Source organism: Theropithecus gelada, chromosome 3 (assembly GCF_003255815.1).
Source record: "Theropithecus gelada isolate Dixy chromosome 3, Tgel_1.0, whole genome shotgun sequence".
Classification (NCBI taxonomy): domain Eukaryota; kingdom Metazoa; phylum Chordata; class Mammalia; order Primates; family Cercopithecidae; genus Theropithecus; species Theropithecus gelada.
Genome location: NC_037670.1, coordinates 33,786,037 through 33,805,172, shown reverse-complemented (window position 1 = coordinate 33,805,172; position 19,136 = coordinate 33,786,037). Strand labels below are relative to the sequence as shown.

The window sequence follows — 19,136 nt, the reverse complement described above, 5'->3', positions numbered from 1 at the left end:
AGCACTTTGGGAGGCTGAGGTGGGTGGATCATGAGGTCAGGAGTTCAAGACCCACCTGGTGAAGGTGGTGAAACCCCATCTCTACTAAAAAATACACAAATTAGCCGGGTGTGGTGGCGGGCACCTGTAATCCCAGCTACTCAGGAGGCTGAGGCAGGAGAATCACTTGAACCTAGGAGGCGGAAGTTGTGGTGAGCCAATATCGCACCACTGCACTCTAGCCTGGGCAACAGAGCGAGACTCCGTCTCAAACAACAAACAAACAAACAAACAAACACATATGTCACATTTAATTAACTTTATATGGTAAACTGAAATAGTATAAAACCATTTAAGTTTTTATGAATAAAATATTTGATAAAAGATTAATCCATTTAGATAAATAGATAGCTAAATCAAGTTAAAAAGGCAAAACAGTGGCTACACACACATCACGTTATTCCCATCTGGGGAAACCCTGAGTTAGTCCATGCTTGCTTGCTGGCTATACAAATCAAGGGTCCAAAAACTCTGGGCATCAGGTAAAATCTGTCTCACAGCCTGTTTTGGTATGGCCCAGGAGCTAAGAATGGTTTTAATATTTTAAAATATTTGACAAATATCAAAAGGAGAATAATCTTTGGTGACATTTGGAAATCATATGAAATTCTAATATCAGTGTCTGTAGTTTTACTGGAATACAGCTATGCACATTTATTTACTGATTTTGTAAATAAAGTTTTATTGGAGTCACCCATCATTTGCATATAGTCTATGGCTACTTTCAACTTAGAACAGCAGAGATGAGTAATTGTAACAGAAAGTGTATGGCCTGAAAAACCTAAAATATTTATCTCCTGGCCCTCTACAAAAAAAGTTTGTTAACCTTGATGAAAAAACTGAGTCCTGGAGGTATGAAGTGTCCGATCTAAACTTCCACAGCTTTTGAAGGCAGCATCACCATGCAAACCTAGGTCTTCTAAATCTAGGTATCCTTTGGGTGTGGTTTTTTTCCTATGTTTTTGCCCCTTGAAAAAATGATTTCTATTTACATAGTGCCTGTTTTATTTCTGGCATTGTTGCACATACTTGTATTATTCTTTTAATTGTCATAACAACCTGTAGGACAGGTACTATAATTATCCCCCATTTTATATGTGGGGAAGTTGTGGCATATAATTTATTAAGGAATTTAACCAAAGACCTATATGAGTAAGAGACAGAGCTGGGTTGGGGACCCAGGTGGCCTGACTTAAATGTTGCACACTGCTCTGTCTCCTTCAGTAAGGGAACCACAAAGCTAGTGAAAGAGAAACCATTGAGTGGTTCAGTGGCTCTAACCCCTGTCATTCCTCTTTTGAGCTTTGGGGGCACAATGATACAGAGTTGATCATTCTGCTATCTTAAGCCTGAAGTGAACTTGGATTAGGAAAAGCGGCTCCCAGTTACCCTTAAAATCAAAGACTGTGACAGTATATGATCAGAAATCCTTACACTAGAAACATACAATTTTTATTTGTCAATTAAAATAGAAAGAAGTTCCTGGGGGAGGTGCTGTCTTGTTTTTGTCATTGAGCCTTGATCCTTGCTTTGTGGTTTTTCATTGCATTGCCCTACAAGAAGGTTTGAGAAGGAGTAACAACATTACTGCAAGTTAGCACTGCAAGAAGGCTTCTTTGGGAACCTGGGAAACCTTACCTGACGTTTCACTGGGGTCAGGAGCAGAGGAACAGGCTCCTCCAAAGAACAACGGCACAAGACTAGCTCACAATATGCAACAGGTCCCTGTGGCACTTTCTCACCGTGGCCTGCACATGCAGTCTCATGAACCAATTGGAAGAGGTGTTTATTCACTGTTTTTTTTCCAAACAGACGTATCAGTGCTTTATAGAAAAGCAGGGTTAATACGTAACTTTGGGACTTTTGCTTTACTAACTGAGAAATCTGACAAAATTTTTTTTTATGGGGATGGAGTTGGGAAGAATGAATTGAAGAAAGTGGCAGCAAAAGAAGAGTTACTTTTCTCCCAGAGACTCTGCCCGTGCCATACAGCACTGTGCGGGGAGCTGCGCCTTGGCTGTCCAATGGACGTTCAATCAGGGTAAGGCTGTCCACTGGATGTTCAATCAGGGTAAGGCTGTCCACTGGATGTTCAATCAGGATAAGGCTGTCCAATGGACGTTCAATCAGGGTAAGGCTGTCCACTGGATGTTCAATCAGGAGGGGTTGGCAAATTATAGTCTGCAGGCCAAATCCAGGCTGCTCTCTCTTTGTAAATAAAATGTTTTTGGAACACAGCCATGTACATTTGTTTCCTGTTTTTGTCAATAAAGTCAGAGCCCATCCATTCCTATACATGTTGTCTATGGCCGCCTTTATGCTACAGAGGCAGAGATGAGTAGTTGTGACAGAGATCCTTAAGACCTCACAAGTGTAAAATATTTCTTTCTTTTTTTCTTTTTTTTTTTTTTTTTTTTTGAGATGGAGTTTTGCTCTTGTTGCCCTGGCTGGAGTACAATGGTGCGGTCTCGGCTCACTCCAACCTCCACCTCCCGGGTTCAAGTGATTCTCCTGCCTCAGCCTCTGGAGTAGCTGGGATTACAGGCGCCTGCCACCATGCCTCGCTAATTTTTGTATTTTTAGTAGAGATGGGGTCTTACCATGTTGGCCAGGCTGGTCTCAAATTCCTGACCTTAGGTGATCCACCCGCCTCGGCCTCCCAAAATGCTGGGATTACAGATGTGAGCCACCACGCCTGGCTCACAAGTGTAAAATATTTCTAATATGGCCCTTTAGGGAAGAATTTTGCTGACTTCTGGATATAATGGAAGACTGATTTGCCATCATGGAATATTTCTTTGTTGGAGACTACCGGCTGCATATGTCACATAGCAATACAGAGCTGACTTTATAATGTTGGGGAAAATGTCTTCTCAACTATTCTCTAAATGCTATGAATAGCCATTAAAGTTTCTTTTTTAAAATTTGCAGAATGAGAGTCTACCCAGACTACTGAGTCACTATGGCAAAGCCTGGGAATGGGTATTTTTTAAAGGCACCTAGTAATCAGGTACTTTGGAGAAACACTAGCCTGGAACACACCAAGCCTTCACAACATACATATTGAGTTGTACTGAGAAATCGGTATTACATAATTGTGACAATAGTCTGTGGTAGGAGTGTATTACTGATCATAATTCAGAAGCAAGGCTAGAGCTCAGTATGTGAAAAACTCTTTGAATATTATTGAGAATAACTTTCCAAATAACTGTAAAAATACATTTGTTGCTGAAAAGAATAAAATAAAAATTATACATTATTGCCACCCCCAAGAAACATACTGTTAATCTGTTTATATATTGATGCAGAAACACATCCTTTCTGGATTGAATTTATATAATTCTATTAAATTCTTAAAATACCATGTAGTTATTTTGGGTTTAGTTATGGGAAGGGATTTCACTTGGATTTCAGATTTGTTACTCTCTTGAAAGTGTTTGGATAAAGAGCCAAGAAACACATCGTTGCTCATATGGGAACAGAGGAGCTGGTAAATATTAATTGTGACTATGAAAACCTTGAATTTATGTTATCAGATTCAGAAAGAGAACATTTAGACAATTTAGACATATTCTTTTTGTTCCTTTCTCATTGTTGTCAAATTATCTTTTAATGAAATCTTTGTCTTTGTAGCCCTTTACCAACTGGGCATCTACCACACCTCTCTTGATGTCATTTTTAATGTCATGAGGATGTAGCTGTCAATGCTGCAGCTCGCACAGTGGGCAATTCCAAGGTTCACTTTAATGATTCCAGAGAGTTCTGTGGATAAAGATCTATGCTGTGTTGGTCAGGAGCTGTTGACAGTATCATAGAAGGCAGTATTTCCATTGTGTTTAACATGTAACTGTCTCTTTCTATCTCTGTATGGTTCCTTGAGAGCCTGATGGTCAGTGCAGAAAAGGAAGGTGCTACTTCATCCCTATCCATTCTAACTGTCAGTTTCACTAGAATTCGGCCACTTCCAGTCACCAATTGCTTTGGCAATGTCAGTGTCACCACAAGCTTTTCTGAAGGCAGACCCGGGGGGCCAATTTGAGAGACAGCACAGATGTGGTATCTGCTTTCCCATCAGCACACATAAGATGCAGAACTTTTATTTTCTTGGGGTGGAACTTGGGTGTCATGATAAAGATGGCTGGTGTCAGATGAACCTGGATGCTGGACCACTGAAGAAAGTGATACTTTTGTCTCCTCCAAACAAAAGCTGAGAGTCGGACTTATTCTTAACTGAAAATTTCAATTAAAATTTTTTTTTTGAGACGGAATCTCACTCTGTCGCCCAGGCTGGAGTGCAGTAGGGCGCAATCTCGGCTCACTGCAAGCTCCGCCTCCCCGGTTCACGCCATTCTCTTGTCTCAGCCTCCCAAGTAACTGGGATTACAGGCACCCGCCACCATGCCCAGCTAATTTTTTGTATTTTTAGTAGAGACTGAGTTTCACCGTGTTAGCTTGGATGGTCTCGATCTCCTGACCTCGTGATCTGCCTGCCTCGGCCTTCCAAAGTGCTGGGATTACAGGCGTGAGCCACCACGCCCGGCCAATTAAATCTTTGATATAGAGTGCATCCTGGTGTAGTGGAAGCAGCTTGAACTAATAATTAGAAAATCTGGATTGTATCTGGGTTCTTAATTCTCTTATGGTCATTCATCCTCAAGCCTGTTATTTGAATTGTCTGTGCTTCAGTTTGCTCATCTGTCAAATTGGGATGGCAATACTGACCATGACTATTGTGTAGGATCTTCTGGAAGATTAAAATGAGATCGTGAATAAGAAATTCACTTTGATAAATTATAATACATTAGTAAGTTTTATTATAACATAAAATAATATTAAAACAGTAATATTAATTCCTGAAAAGAATAATCTTATATGTGAATGTTTTAATTATCTGAGTCTATACAGCTGTATTGTTTATATATCGTAACAAATTAGCCTTCCATTCATTAGATTAAGAAAACCTGCTGAGTCCTTTTACTACTGTATTTAATACCTTTTGAGCAGTTTTAGATTTACAGAAAAAAACAGAGTGAAATGTACGTAATTCCCATGTATTTCCTCATCTCTCTAACCCCTAATTAACATCTTTGCTACAATTAGTGAACCAATATTGATACATTATTATTCATTATTAGTCCATAGTTTGCATTAGGGTTCACTCTGTGTTGTACATTCTATGAGTTTTGACAATTGTGTAATGACGTGTATCTACCATTACAGTCTCATACAGAATAGTTTCATTGCCCTAAAAATCCCCAAGCTCCACCTATTTATCCTTCCTTTTTCTCTTCCTGAATCCCTGGCAACCACTGATCTTTTTACAGTATCTACAATTTTGCCTTTTCTAGAATGTCATGTTGTTGGAATTATACAGCATGTAGCCTTTTAAGATTAGCTTCTTTCATTTAGTAATATGCACTTAAGATACTTCCATATCTTTTTGTGGCTTGATAGTTTTTCTTTTTATCCCTGAATGATATTCCATTGTCAGGATATGCCAGGATTTATTTACCTGTTGAAGAACAACTTGGTTGCTTCTAAGTTTTGGCAATTATGGATAAACCTGCTATAAACATCTGTATGCGGGCTTTGGGGAAATAACAAGGAGTGTGATTTGTGAGTCACGTGGTAAAAGCATGTTTGCTTTTGTAAGAAGCTGCCCAACTGTTTACCAAAGTGGGATGTACTCTTATGTTTTCATTCCCACCAGCATGGAATGAAAGTTCCTGTTGCTCCATAGCCTCACCAACATTTGATGTTGTCAGTATTTTGAATTTGGGTTATTCTAATAGGTGTATAGTGGTATTTCATTGTTGTCTTAGTTTGCAATTCCCTAATGACATATGCTGTTGATCATCTTTTCATATGCTTACTTGCCATCTGTATATTTTCTGTAGTGAGATATCTTTCAGATCTTTTGCCCATTTTTTGATTGAGTTGTTTTTCTGTTGTTGAATTTTAAGAGTTCATTGTATATTTTGGATGCCAGTCCTTCATCTGATATGTGTTTCGCAGATTTTCTTCCAGTCTGTGGCTGTCTTTGCCTTCTCCTAATATTTATTTTACTTATTTAACCTCAAAATCACAATCCAATTATTTTTAAGTACCAATGACATCCAGGTTTACAGTTTTTAAAAAGGTTGACAAATCCTAATGCTCCATTCTTATTTACCATTGACTCCTTTTGTGGTTGGTTGCATTTGAAGAATGAATCAAGTCATCAAGCCCAACACGGGCTCAACCTCAAACCTCACATTCTTAACCAGGATCATCGCTGCTATCATCTGAGAGTCAGCTTGTGGCCTGTCCAAGTTGGCTGGGTCTGGCTGAGCTGATTGGAGCGGCCGACATTTTTGCTGACTGGAGTCATGCTATCTTTGCCAGTTTGCTGGAATAGACACAGACACTGATTGGGTCACGCTGAAGACATTCCTGTCTTGTGAAGCAAGTCTGTTTGTATTTTAAGTTTGCCAGGACTAATGAATTAAAACATTTGGACTCTCCACAACTTGCTGTTTATCAATGCCTCTGACAGGAGGAGGGTTTTCTTTTGCTCTTGCTTTTTCTAGAAACATGACAACATCCTGGCTGTTAGAGAGGCAAGGAAAGGAGAGAGGGGTTGTGGAGGGAAGCAGAAGGGAAGGGAAGGGAGGTCCCGTGGGACGCTGGGGTCTGGGGCAGAGCAGGTAGCAGCGTGCTGCCCTGACAGCTGTCTCCACTCCTCAGATTGTCAGTGGCTGCTATGCAGCAGGTGCAGCCTGGTCTCTCACTGAGTCTCTACTCCACAAAGGCAACGACTGGCCAAGGCAGTGGCTGGCTCTGGGTTACACAAGTGCAGACACTCAACTAAGTGAGGTAAGCCAACAGGTGTGAAAACTGAACTAAATGCTCGGATCACCAGCAACTTAACCAAAGCTCTGTTACAGCTTGTAGCCGAGAGAAGGAACCTGTGGTTCATTTCCCCAGACGGTGTGATGAAAAGGCAAGTTGGTGTAGGGGTTCTTGTGGTCAATGTTGTGTGGAACTCAAAGTCTACTCAGTCTTGCCACCATCCTTTCACAGGTAGACAGATGTTCTCCATTGAGCAGACGGGAGGGACTCTAATTAGCTGTGTTTATTAATTCCATTTCCTGTAGCTGGAAACCATACCAGAGGACTATTTACAAAATCCTTGAGGTAAATTTCTACCTCTTGTGCTTGATTTCTTGGTGCGGGAAAGTGTTGGGAGATTTAGCCTAAAGAGGAGTACAACTTTCCATCTTTAGATGTTATGCTAAAGTGATTCGGTGATTGTACAACACATAACAGTAAAACTTTTCTTTTTAGCTAAAATGTTAAGGGAATTTTAATGGTTTCTTCTGCTGAATTTGAGATAATCCATGCCATTCCCTAAGTGGCTAACAAAATGCTTGATTCTAAGCAGATAAGACTGGACAGAAGAGTGGCAGAGTTAAGATAAAACAAATCCTGAATCAAATAACAGATATTTTATATTACCCTTTTTTAAAATTAGATGTTTCATGTTACTATTTCTTTCTAACTTAGAATTACATGATATGGACAGTGGAGAGCTTTTTGGTGCATTGCTACTTGTAGTGCTAAATAAATGGGTCAAATTATGATTCTAACTAGATGATAAACAGTTGCTGGTTTTTCTCCAAAGCTATACTAGGGTTTTAGTATAAGCCTGATCTTTTTTCATATGCTGGGTAAGATGATTCCATATGTATGTATGTCTAAATATACATGTATATATATATGTATTGGCTTTGGCTCTATAAATACTTTTAAAAACAAAATTCAGTGTTCTGGACACTATTTTTAGATAGAGGAAAGTTATGGGAAAAAGTCAGAAACCGTGCTGTGAGAAAATGTCCTGCTAAGCATTTCCCAGAATCTCTTTAAGGATGGCTAAAGAGATTATTTATACTTTGCCATTTTTAGAGATATTTCCCTTAAAATATCATTCAGGTTTTTTGGTTTACTGTCTACATGAGAAGGAAAGTAGAGGGTTTAGGGGAGGCAGGACTAAAAATAGAAAAGTTAAATATATGTTTTTAAATAACAGAGATATCATGTATTTGTAACTATCTTTTCCTAGTTCCCTGTAGACATCAAATTATCAAATATCTTGGTTAAAATATATTTGGGCTAAATTCTCTGATTATAATCAGAAATATTCATGTGTTTTTGCCTATTCCATTTTATCTGCAGGATTTTTTTTCCCTTCATTCTACCTTAGTTAATTAATTAAATGATGATTTGATAGATGGAGTAGAATATCTATAGGATATTTTTGAGTCTTGTCTTTTGCTTTTATAGATTAAGATGTGCAACCTTAGAAATGTTTGATAGACTTACAGGTAATCAGATATTTAAAGCACATGATATTCGTAATATAACAGATATTTTAAAGTGGCTTTTGGTATTCTTTATTTACTTATTTTTTTTTTAGACAAGTCTCACTCTGTCGCCCAGGCAGGAGTGCAGTGGTGTGATCTCGGTTAACTGCAACCTCTGCCTGCTGGGTTCAACCGATTTTCTTGCCTCAACCTCCCAAGTAGCTGGGATTACAGCTGCCTGCCACCACACCCCACTAATTTTTATATTTTTAGTAGAGACGGGGTTTCCTCATGTTGGCCAAGTGAGTCTTGAACTCCTGACCTCAAGTGATCCTCCCGCCTCGGCCTCCCAAAGTGTTGGGATTACAGGCGTGAGACACCACACCCAGCGACTTTTGGTATTCTTTAAATGATTCCATGAAACTCATTCTTTACCACCCTCAGATTAATAATTCAGATTTAATTTGGGCTTTTGAACATGAAAAGCTAGTCTAATTTGAAGCCATCTGATACCTTATTAAGACTATATCTCTTTTTATCCTCCTCAGTTGAAAGTAAAATACTTTATATGACCTTCATGGGGCAGGATTGAACTGGTCAGTATGAAAGGATTCTGAGCAAGTAAGGCAGGTAGAGATATTTCCAATATTTCATTCATTCTAGATGTATATTGCAAAAGCAATTTTTTCTTGAGCCAAGAAAAAAAAAAGATTTAAATGGGGCAGGCAAATACTTTTGACGTAGAAAAAGAAAGCTCAAAACTAGGAGTATCTTTAGAATAAGCAGATAATGCTTACTAAGCTTAATAACTTCACCTGTAATTTCCAAGGGCCTCTGAGTATTTAGGGGGATGATGCTGGATAAAGTGACAATGGCTCTCTCTTGCTGTCACAGCTGGAAGACCCAGGAGAAGGCAGAGGCTCAGGTGCCCACATGATCAGCACAGCCAGGGTACCTGCCGACAAGCCTGTACGCATCGCCTTTAGCCTCAATGACGCCTCAGGTATACTCTGCTCTGGAAGAAGCGTTATCTCCCTTGTACCCCACCTTTCCAGCATCTTTTCCAATACCACGCCTCTGTGGGAAATTTAAAGTTGCATGCTCGCATGACCTGATGATGGGGAATGTGATATTTCATCATGCGTCGTTAGATGGTGGCTTCCAGAAATGCCTCTAGTGATGCTTTCCTCCATCTTGAATCCTTGGGTCATTTAAACTCATTTTTTTTCTCCTCCCTCCTCATTCTAGCTTTCTTTTGGAATAAAATTCATTGAGCTATAACAATTTCTAACAATAGCAAAGTGTGTTATTAAAACTGCATGAGGAAACATTTATTAGGAGCTGGCAGTTGGTTAGGTAATATGAAAATATCACTGTTCCGTTTCCAGCAACATTTGCTGAAGCCTAAGTTTGAAATGCTGGTTTCTCACTGGTGCTCCCACACTTCTGGCTAAATCAACAGACTTCAGCAGGAATGATGAATGGGACAGGTGAGGAGGAGCCTCTCTAAATAGTAAGGTCTGAGGTGAAACTGCCATTCTTAGAGCCCTTCGTCATGGCTCCCCTCAGTGACCTCTTAACACACATATTGAATTGCACCACTTTTGAACAAAGGACCTCATGTGGCGGGAGGTCACAGTGCTCAGGAAAGGAAGGCTTGGCTCTCTTCCACTGGCGCCCACCATTGCTCTTAGCTTAATGTCATCTGCTAAAATCACATGCTTAAACAACATTACCATTTAAACTTTGGGTCTTTTGAGGACTCTGTCTCTCTCTCTGTTCCTATAACGCCCATATAGGGATGATGCTTTAAAAAGTAGTGATTGGCCCAGCACGGTGGCTAACGACTGTAATCCCAGCACTTTGGGAGGCCAAGGCAGGAGGATCCCTTGAGCCCAGGATTTTTGAGACTAGCCTGGGCAACACAGGGAGACCTCATTTCTATTTAAAAAAAGTAATAATTGAAAAGGGACAGGATCACTCCAAAATAATGCAAAGTAAGGAGCTCTGTGAAATCTGATGTCACACAACCATTGCAGGCTTGGGGTTACTATGCCAGGCGACACATTTAACCTGGTGTTTCCTAGACTGTTAGCCTCCAATGGAGATGTATTCCATAGTAGGAAGAGGTGAAGGCTTGACTCTTCATAATCTATTTTTCTAAACGTCTTTCCATGATCTGCCGTTATACTGTGTCCCCACTCAGGGTCACTCTGAAAGACAGTGGTAAGAAGAAATCCTCCCAACAGGCAAATCAATCTACCCCAACATAGAAATGACAACTGCCATTAACTATACTTCTCTGTCATAATAAGCATTCACCTATATTATCTCTCATCCTTAGAACAACCATGCTGCCGGGCACAGTGGCTCACGCCTATAATCCCAGCACTTTGGGAGGTCGAGGTAGGTGGATCACGAGGTCAGGAGATCAAGACCATCCTGGCTAACATGGTGAAACCCTGTCTCTACTAAAATTACAAAAAAAATTAGCTGGGCATGGTGGCGGGCACCTGTAGTCCCAGCTACTCGGGAAGCTGAGGCAGGAGAATGGTGTGAACCCGGGAGGTGGAGCTTGCAGTGAGCGGAGATCATGCCACTGCACTCCAGCCTGGGTGACAGAGCAGGACTCCGTCTCAAAAACAAACAAAACAAAACAAAACAAAACAAAAAGAAACGTGCAACGTAGGCATTAGTATTAGTATTCCTTATGTACAGAGACAGAGATTGCCGCCCAGAGACCACACTGTAAGTAATGGAGTTATGTTCTGAACTCAGGGCCCTAGGCTTGAAGTCTGAACTTTCTCTGTTTTTCCATGCTGCTTCTCCAAAAGGAAAAATGAAAGCCCTTTCTGTTTTTATGCATTTCATGAACGCAAGATTTCAAGGAATAGTCAGTGCTTTTCATGGCATCTTGAGTGGCTAGCTCTCAAGACACATGCATGCAAGCCCAAAATCCAGAGGGAAGGAAAATGTATAATTTCCTTTCTTTTTCGGTCATGCTGCATGTGAGCAGAACAAGCCCTGTTACAATCAACAGCCTCACAAAGAAAATTTCAGTATATAAAGCTTATTTATCTCAAGCAGTATTATTACATTATAATTTTGGACCAAATGTACTGTTCCCTTGTCAACATTGTAACAAAACTTAATTTATTTACAGAAAAGAGCCATGGAGAGGTGAAATCTCCATCTTTGGTTTGCCTGAACAACCTTTCTTGAAGTACGAGATGTACAACTTGCAATTAATTTGTCACCATTGTTGGAACTCTCTTGGTCTCTGAGTAGGAGCTCGCAGATGTTTCTCATCCATCAATTTATATTGGTTTGTTCCAGTCTCTTTCTCTTCTCTTTCAAATGACTCCAGAATGCCCACTTTCAAAATTCATGGTTTTTAATAGGTAGCCTCCAGAAGGGATTATAATTTATTTTAAATAATTCCTACCCTCAAACCCCACCAAAAGATGCTTATGAAAAAAACTCCCCAAATTAAGTATTTTAATCTTATGGTCAGTGTGTCCCCATATCTCTAGAAAGGGCACCTACCTGGAGAACCTAGGGCAGGAGCTGAGGTTCAGTGTTTCTCAACCTTGCCTGATTAAAATCATCACCTGAGAGCACTCATTGAAAACACATGTTCTAAGGCCCCCACTCCTATATATTCTGATTCAGGAGACCCATTATTGTTGTAAGAAAGAAAAGAAAACCCCCTCCTATGTTTTATGCATATCACAAATGCAAGATTTCAAAGAATAGTCAGGGCCAAGGACTCTGTATTCTTGCACATACATGTGGCTCTGAGTGCCCAAAAAGATGCTTTGCAGATATTTGGGACACTCCCTTTGAATTCTTGAATAAGGAACATGTGGAGTGTCACACAGGAAAACACTTGCCATCAAGCGAGCTGTGCATGCCTTTTGAATTCCAGTGCATGTGGCCTGCAAACCACACATTTAGGGGGAAACAAAGGAAAACCCCCTAGACTTTCATAGTAAATGAGGGCACTAGGTGGACTTTTTGGGAGTGATTCTATATTGTTGGATTTATTGTTGATGAATAAGCAGAGTCCATGAGAAAAGGAGACATCTTTGCTTGTGAATATTGACATGTTCATTTCTTTCTTTTCTTTTTTTTTTTGTTTTTTTTTTGTTTTTGAGAGAGAGTCTCTGTCGCCCAGGCTGGCATGCAGTGGTGTGATATTGGCTCACTGCGACCTCTGCCTCCCTGAGGCGATTCTCCTGCCTCAGCCTCCCGAGTAGCTGGGATTACACGCACCCACCACCACGCCTGCCTAATTTTTGTATTTTCAGTAGAGATGGGGTTTCACCACATTGGCCAGGCTGGTCTCAAACTCTTGACCTCAGTCGATCTGCCCGCCTCAGCCTCCCGAAGTGCTGGGATTATAGGCGTGAGCCACTGCGCCCGGCCCAACATGTTGATTTCTGATAAGCCTAGTCTAGTGCTCATTTCATCTGGTCATTTCAGGACTATATATTCCTGAGATGATTTAGTGTAGAGGTTAAGGACATAGGCTTTACAGCCAGAGAGGCATGATTTCTAGACCTACCTCCAACACTATTTGTATGATCATTCCACCTTGCTGAAATTCAGTTTCCTATAAGATGGGAATAGTAGTATTAATTCACAGGGTTGTAATAAGAAGCCAATGACACCTTATAGGTAAGGTATTTAGCAGAGTGCTTGATACAAATTAAGCATTCAACTTATCCCTGAAATTATAACTGACTGTGGAGTATCAAGGGAAATGTATACCACTGAGTAGTTGTGTCTCACCTACATCTCACACTTCTGCTTGACATCAAGGTAGATTTTATAGCATTATTGACTGGCAGTTATTTGGGGACTAGTTATGCAGTTAGTAGATTGTTCATGTCCTATTTTTCCTCTGGTCAATTGGCTGAATTTATTTGGTTTCAGTGTTTCCAGCACTCTGCCAAAGGTGAGTGGGATGTGCAAAAGAGAACAGTATGACCTCCCATGGGCTTTGGAAGGCAGAGGTGTTTGGAGAAAAGTCTGTGTCACCCAGAGCAGTTAGTAATAGCTTCTTGGAAGAGTTGATAGTCAAACTGGGCTTGAGGGCAGGTAGAGTATAGAAGAGCAGTACAGGACAGATGCCATTCCTGGGTACTAGATACAAAAAAGGGGGCTACATATCTTGTAACCAGTTTTCTTTCTTTTCCCTCTAAACAGAAAGCAGGAGCAAAACTTAAGAGTCAGGAAGAACATGGTGTGTTCAAAAAAGACTAAAACTAGTCGTTTGGAGCAGAGGTCTGAACTGTGGAAGAGTAACATGTCTACGTGCCCTGCTTGAGCCGGGCATTGTTTTAGATACTTACATAGGGTACCTGTTTAGATAGCAATAGACTAGGGTTACCAAGTCAATCTTCAAAGTTCAGCAAAAGGGTTTGGACTTGATCAAAAGTGATGAAATGTCAAAAGTCCTTAGAAAAGGGAATAATATGATGAAAATGGTAAATGTTTGGTGGAATAGTCTGGAATGTGGAGAGATGGGAGAATGGAAGAGGCTTTTTATAATGGTACCAAGTGATGAGAGCCTGCATTAGATACTGTAATGGGATGACTGAATTCAGAGTCCATTTTGAAAGAAGGGTTGAAAGGACTTGGTGACAGACTGGCCCTGGTAGATGAGGAGTTGGTCATTGTTCAGTGATAGCAGAATGAGCCATAAGACTTTGAATAGAACATGGACCTCCAGGGGTCCTTAAATAAAGGAAGCAAGGTTTTGGAGCATATATATATATATGGCTAGTCAAGTATATATATATTTTATATATATATATTTTATATATATATATATTAGTTTTTAAAGTAATACTTAGCTAATGGTAATTTCCAGAGGCAGTGATGCCTGTCTTTAATGAGCTAATGATATTAATGATAATCAGTATGATTTCTAAACTGGGAACTTCAAAGAGTTAAAACTTCCTAAACTGGAAACTTCATGGAATTAATTCTCTTAATAGAAAAAAGTGCAGAAGAAAAATATGAATCCTACCTCTTGGGTTATTCAAGAATCACTGGCCCTTCTCCAGCTAGAGGGAATTTAGAGTTGGACAGACATTAGGATTTCTTGTTAATTATTTGAGACTTTTCTTCATCTTCAGCTAAGCTAAAATCTGTCATGCTCCTTGTAAATTTAGACCCTGGCTTTGGAATTCTCTCTATCTTTTGCACTTTTTAGAGCAGTTTTTTGTTTTATTTAGAAAGAGTCAAGAATACTAGTATCAGCTCAAGCTGGTAGCTTTTAATATTTTGTTTTTAAAATTCTTTCTGGCCAGGCACGGTGGCTCATGCCTATAATCCCAACACTTTGGGAAGCTGAGCCAGGAGGATCACTTGAGGCCAGGGAAGACCAGCCTGGGCAACATAATGAGACCTATTTCTGTAAAAAAATAAAAAAATAAGCTGGGCGTGGTGGTGCATGTCTGTAGTCCCAACTACCGGGACACTTGCTTGAGTCTTGGGGATTGAGGCTGCAATGAGCCATGATTCCACCACTGCACTCCAGCCTGGGTGACATAGCAAGACCCTATCTCAAAAACAATTCTTTCAGGCTATTAGAAATTTTTTATATCTGGATATGAATTAATTGTATGACATTTAGTTTTTTTTCTTTTTTTGAGACGGAGTCTCGCTCTGTCGCCCAGGCTGGAGTGCAGTGGCCGGATCTTGGCTCACTGCAAGCTCCACCTCCCGAGTTCACGCCATTCTCCTGGCTCAGCCTCCTGAGTAGCTGGGACTACAGGCGCCCGCCACCACGCCCGGCTAGGTTTTTTTTTTTTGTATTTTTTAGTAGAGACGGGGTTTCACCGTGTTAGCCAGGATGGTCTCGATCTCCTGACCTTGTGATCTGCCTGTCTCGGCCTCCCAAACTGCTGGGATTACAGGCTTGAGCCACTGCGCCCGGCCTTTTTTTTTTTTTAATCCAGAACCTATACCATTGGTGTCTCTTTTAAATAATACAATTTTCTCCTCAAATATCAGGATGTTTTGTGTGGTAAGGAGAATTACATGGAGTGGTTGCAATAGCTACCTTTGAATCTAATGCAACAAGTTGGGTGTTATGTGAAATCTTTTTGTGTACACTCCTAAAACTGGCTCTCAGCAAAATTGCGGTGCAGGTGAAGTGTCTTTTTATTTATTGTTATTTTTTAATGCTAGTCAAGTAAAGCACTGAGAGAAAAGAAGGAACAAAGAAATCTGTAGCTGGTTGTGATTAATTAATTGTAAACACCATTGTACTCGGACCAGCCACCAAGTGTCTTTTGTCGCTGTCCTCTTCCTTCAACCTTTTCCACCTTCAGTATTATTCTCCTTGTCCGCCTCAGGATCCTAAGGGTTTCTAGTACTTTCTTCTCTCCATACTTTTAATCATTGTTCTCTGGAATGACTCTAGAAAACCTCATCCACGCTAAGCTATAAATGAATATTGAGTTTACCATTTTCTCCTCTCTTCTTTTTTTTTTGAGATGGAGTCTCACTCTGTCACCCAGGCTGGAGTGCAGTGGTGTGATCTTGGTTCACTGCAACCTTCACCTCCTGGGTTCAAGCCACTCTCCTGCCTCAGCCTCCTGAGTAGCTGGGATAACAGGCGCCCGCTACCACATCCAGCTAATTTTTGTATTTTTAATAGACATGGGATTTCCCCATGTTGGCCAGTCTGGTCTCAAACTCCTGACCTCAGGTGACCGCCCACCTTGGCCTCCCAAAGTGCTGGACTTACAGGCGTGAGCCACGGCACCCAGGCCCCCTCTCTGGCTTTTTTTTTTTTTTTCCATATTCACAGGGAACTCTGTAGGAAGTTAAGGGGTAAAGTTCCCACTAGGATTTTAGACACCAGGAACCAGGAATTTGCAGGAAACCGAGGCTCAGACAGTCACTCTGAACTCTCTCGAATCACCTTCTGTCCCAACATGAGCTTACTTTAAAGCTGTCTCAGCATGCAGTGACAACATTCAGTCAAAAGTGCCTTAAGGGCAGGGTGGAAGGTGGGTGTCTCCTATATTTACATTTCTGATGGCGCGCAGAGTTGAGAACTATAGTAGAAACGTAATTATGAAACACTTATGAAATCAGTAATGCACTATCTGTAACCACTTGGGGTTCATTATCCTGGTGTCTGATGAAAAGTCTGAGATCCTATGGGATTTATTGGTTGGAATGTATTACTTAAAGTTGTGAAGAAAGGCCAGAAAGGAAGTGAATGTTTACTGAATACTTAGGAGTAGTGCTTTTACTGGCATCTTCTCATCAATTTAATATTGGCTGCAGCCCCACAGGAAGGTGCTATTCCACTCGCTGTCACAGAAGTGGAAATGAATGTTTGCTAAGTGAGATGAAGTGACTTGCTTCAAATCATGTAATTAATAAATAGAAGGAGGGTTCAAAGCCAGGTCCTCAGGACTGTTACTTAATTGCCCATTTAGAGGCAGAGTTCATGTTATGAGAGAAAGCTCAAAGCTTCCTGACAACGAATAGCTTCCCAAGGGCCATGGGGTTGATGGAGGAAGGTTACTTCTGGTATGTTGTGGTAGGAGAGAAGAAAAAAAGGAGTAAATTTTATTTGGTGGTGTGCTAAAGGATAAATATACTTCCAGTAGGTTCTTGTTTGTTTGCTTATTTATTTCTTTATTTAGGCACGGTCTCACTCTGTTGCCCAGGCTGGAGTGCAGTGGTGCAGTCTTGGCTCACTGCAGCCTCAACCTCCTGGTCTCAAGCTATCCTCCCACTTCAGCCTCCCAAGTAGCTAGGACTGCAGGCATGCACCACGATACCCAGTTTCTTGTTTATTTTTGGTCGAGACAGCATCTCACTATGTTGCTCAGGCTAGGCTTGGACTCCTGAGTTCAAGCAATCCACTCATGTCGGCCTCCCAAAGTGCTGAGATAACAGGCATAAGCCACTGAACCTGGCCCCGATAAGCTCTTCTTGAGGCAGGTGCTTTTCAGACAGTGAGTATGTTATAACCTAAGCCAGTCAAAATATTCTAACAACAGGATAAATCAATGACATTCACAAAATGATAGCTACAATAATTGTGAATAGGTGTTTCCAAGAAACATAAAATTTGTCCTTGGCTGGGCGCGGTGGCTCACGCTTGTAATCCCAGCACTTTGGGAGGCGGAGGTGGGGGGATCATGAGGTCAGGAGATGGAGACCATCCTGGCTAACATGGTGAAACCCCATATCTACTAAAAATACAAAAAATTAGCTGGGCATGGTGGCAGGTGCCTGTAGTCCCAGCTACTCGGGAGGCTGAGGCAGGAGGATTGCTTGAACCCAGGAGGCGGAGGTTGCAGGGAGCCGAAATCGCATCACTGCACTCCAGCCTGGGTGACAGAGTGAGACTCTGTCTCAAAAAAAAAAAAAAGAAATTGTCCTTAACTAAATCAAGTCTCTTTTTGCTGAGCAAAACCAGTCTACTGATGCATGGTCTTATTAGTCTGACAATTTTAGGTCCTGGTTAAGATACCATCATGTTTATTAATTTATAAAGAACTGAAAATCTGCTTTGCCATACCAAATCTCTACCTTTATCCATATCTGCGTTAATATTCACATTCATCTCTGTAGCTATACTTGTAATTTTATGGGTCCTGAAAATCCGATGTATATTAAAGGATTCACATCTCTAGCGTTTAATAAGCAGGAAGCAAAGTTTTAAAAAGCTTTTGATGTGTCTTAAAACTATGTGATACTCTAACAAGGACTTAGGTATCTAGAAATTAAACTTTTTGGATATATTAGGAATGTGCATTGGTTACCTTTTGTCACATATTTTATTCCTAAAAATAAAATATTAATTTATATTTAGATTTAAAATGACAGTACTCAAAGACCTTTCATGCATAAATTTTTTTTTTACAGTCTTTCATATGAAAAGTGTTTGTAAGTAAATTCTTTTTTTTTGAGACAAGGTTCTTACTCTGTCACTGAGGCTCAAGTGTAGTAGCATGACCTCTGCTCACTGCATCCTTCACCTCCCATTCTCAAGCAATCGTCCTGCCTCAGCCTCTCAAGTAGCTGGGACTTCAGGTGTGTGCCACCACGCCTGGCTAATTGTTTTGTATTTTTTATAGAGATGGGGTTTTGCCGTGTTACCTAGGCTGGTCTCAAACTCTTGAACTGGAGCAATCCTCTCACCTCAGCCTCCCAAAGTGCTGGAATTACAGGCATGAGCCACTGTGCCTAGACAGGAGATCCTTAAATTCACATTTAAATGAAGAGAGTAAATCCGCAAGACCTGAGGTTATAGCTGCATCAGGGAAATCTCCCTTAAGTGGCAGAGGGAGAACTCAGTAATTAGAGTCAGTGACCTTAACCCTGTGTGTTGCCTTTATATTATTCAGATGATGAAGAATAATAATTTCCCATCTCCTGCCACTACTCACATATCTACACACACAGCTGCCCTGTCTCCACATTACCCCTTTGGTCAGGTTGATGGTGAAAAAGAATGAAAAGTGAACTTAATTATATTAAGCATTCATTATTATTACTGGTTATTTTCTGGGTGCTGGGCTTTAGGATAGTGATTGACATACACATTCCTTTATCAATAGCAAGTTTCAGAGACAGGTAATACCCTTGCCATTTTGCAGAGCAGGAAACTGAGTCTCAAGAAGATTATGCCAATTGTTTACATTCACCAATTAAAAAGTGGCCAACCTGAGATTCAAATTCAAGTCTGTGTCCTACTGAACATTGTACTGA

At 40.6% G+C, this 19,136-nt stretch overlaps 1 protein-coding gene across 5 annotated transcripts in view; it reads left to right on the top strand.

Moving 5' to 3' along the window:
- The window catches only part of MAP3K7CL (MAP3K7 C-terminal like), an 85,061-nt gene that overhangs the window by 33,381 nt on the left and 32,544 nt on the right, over positions 1-19,136 (top strand). For 2 of the 5 annotated variants that reach the window (XM_025379733.1, XM_025379735.1), the window contains 2 exons: positions 6,766-6,894; positions 9,276-9,384. The exons of 1 other annotated variant lie outside the window; for it this stretch is intronic. In XM_025379733.1, coding sequence (XP_025235518.1) covers positions 9,315-9,384 — 70 coding nt within the window. In that variant the 5' untranslated portion in view covers positions 6,766-6,894; positions 9,276-9,314. Of the gene's footprint in view, positions 1-6,613; positions 6,639-6,765; positions 6,895-6,937; positions 7,022-9,275; positions 9,385-19,136 lie in introns of those variants that run through there. 2 more of the 5 variants (XM_025379734.1, XM_025379736.1) reach the window with 2 other exon arrangements.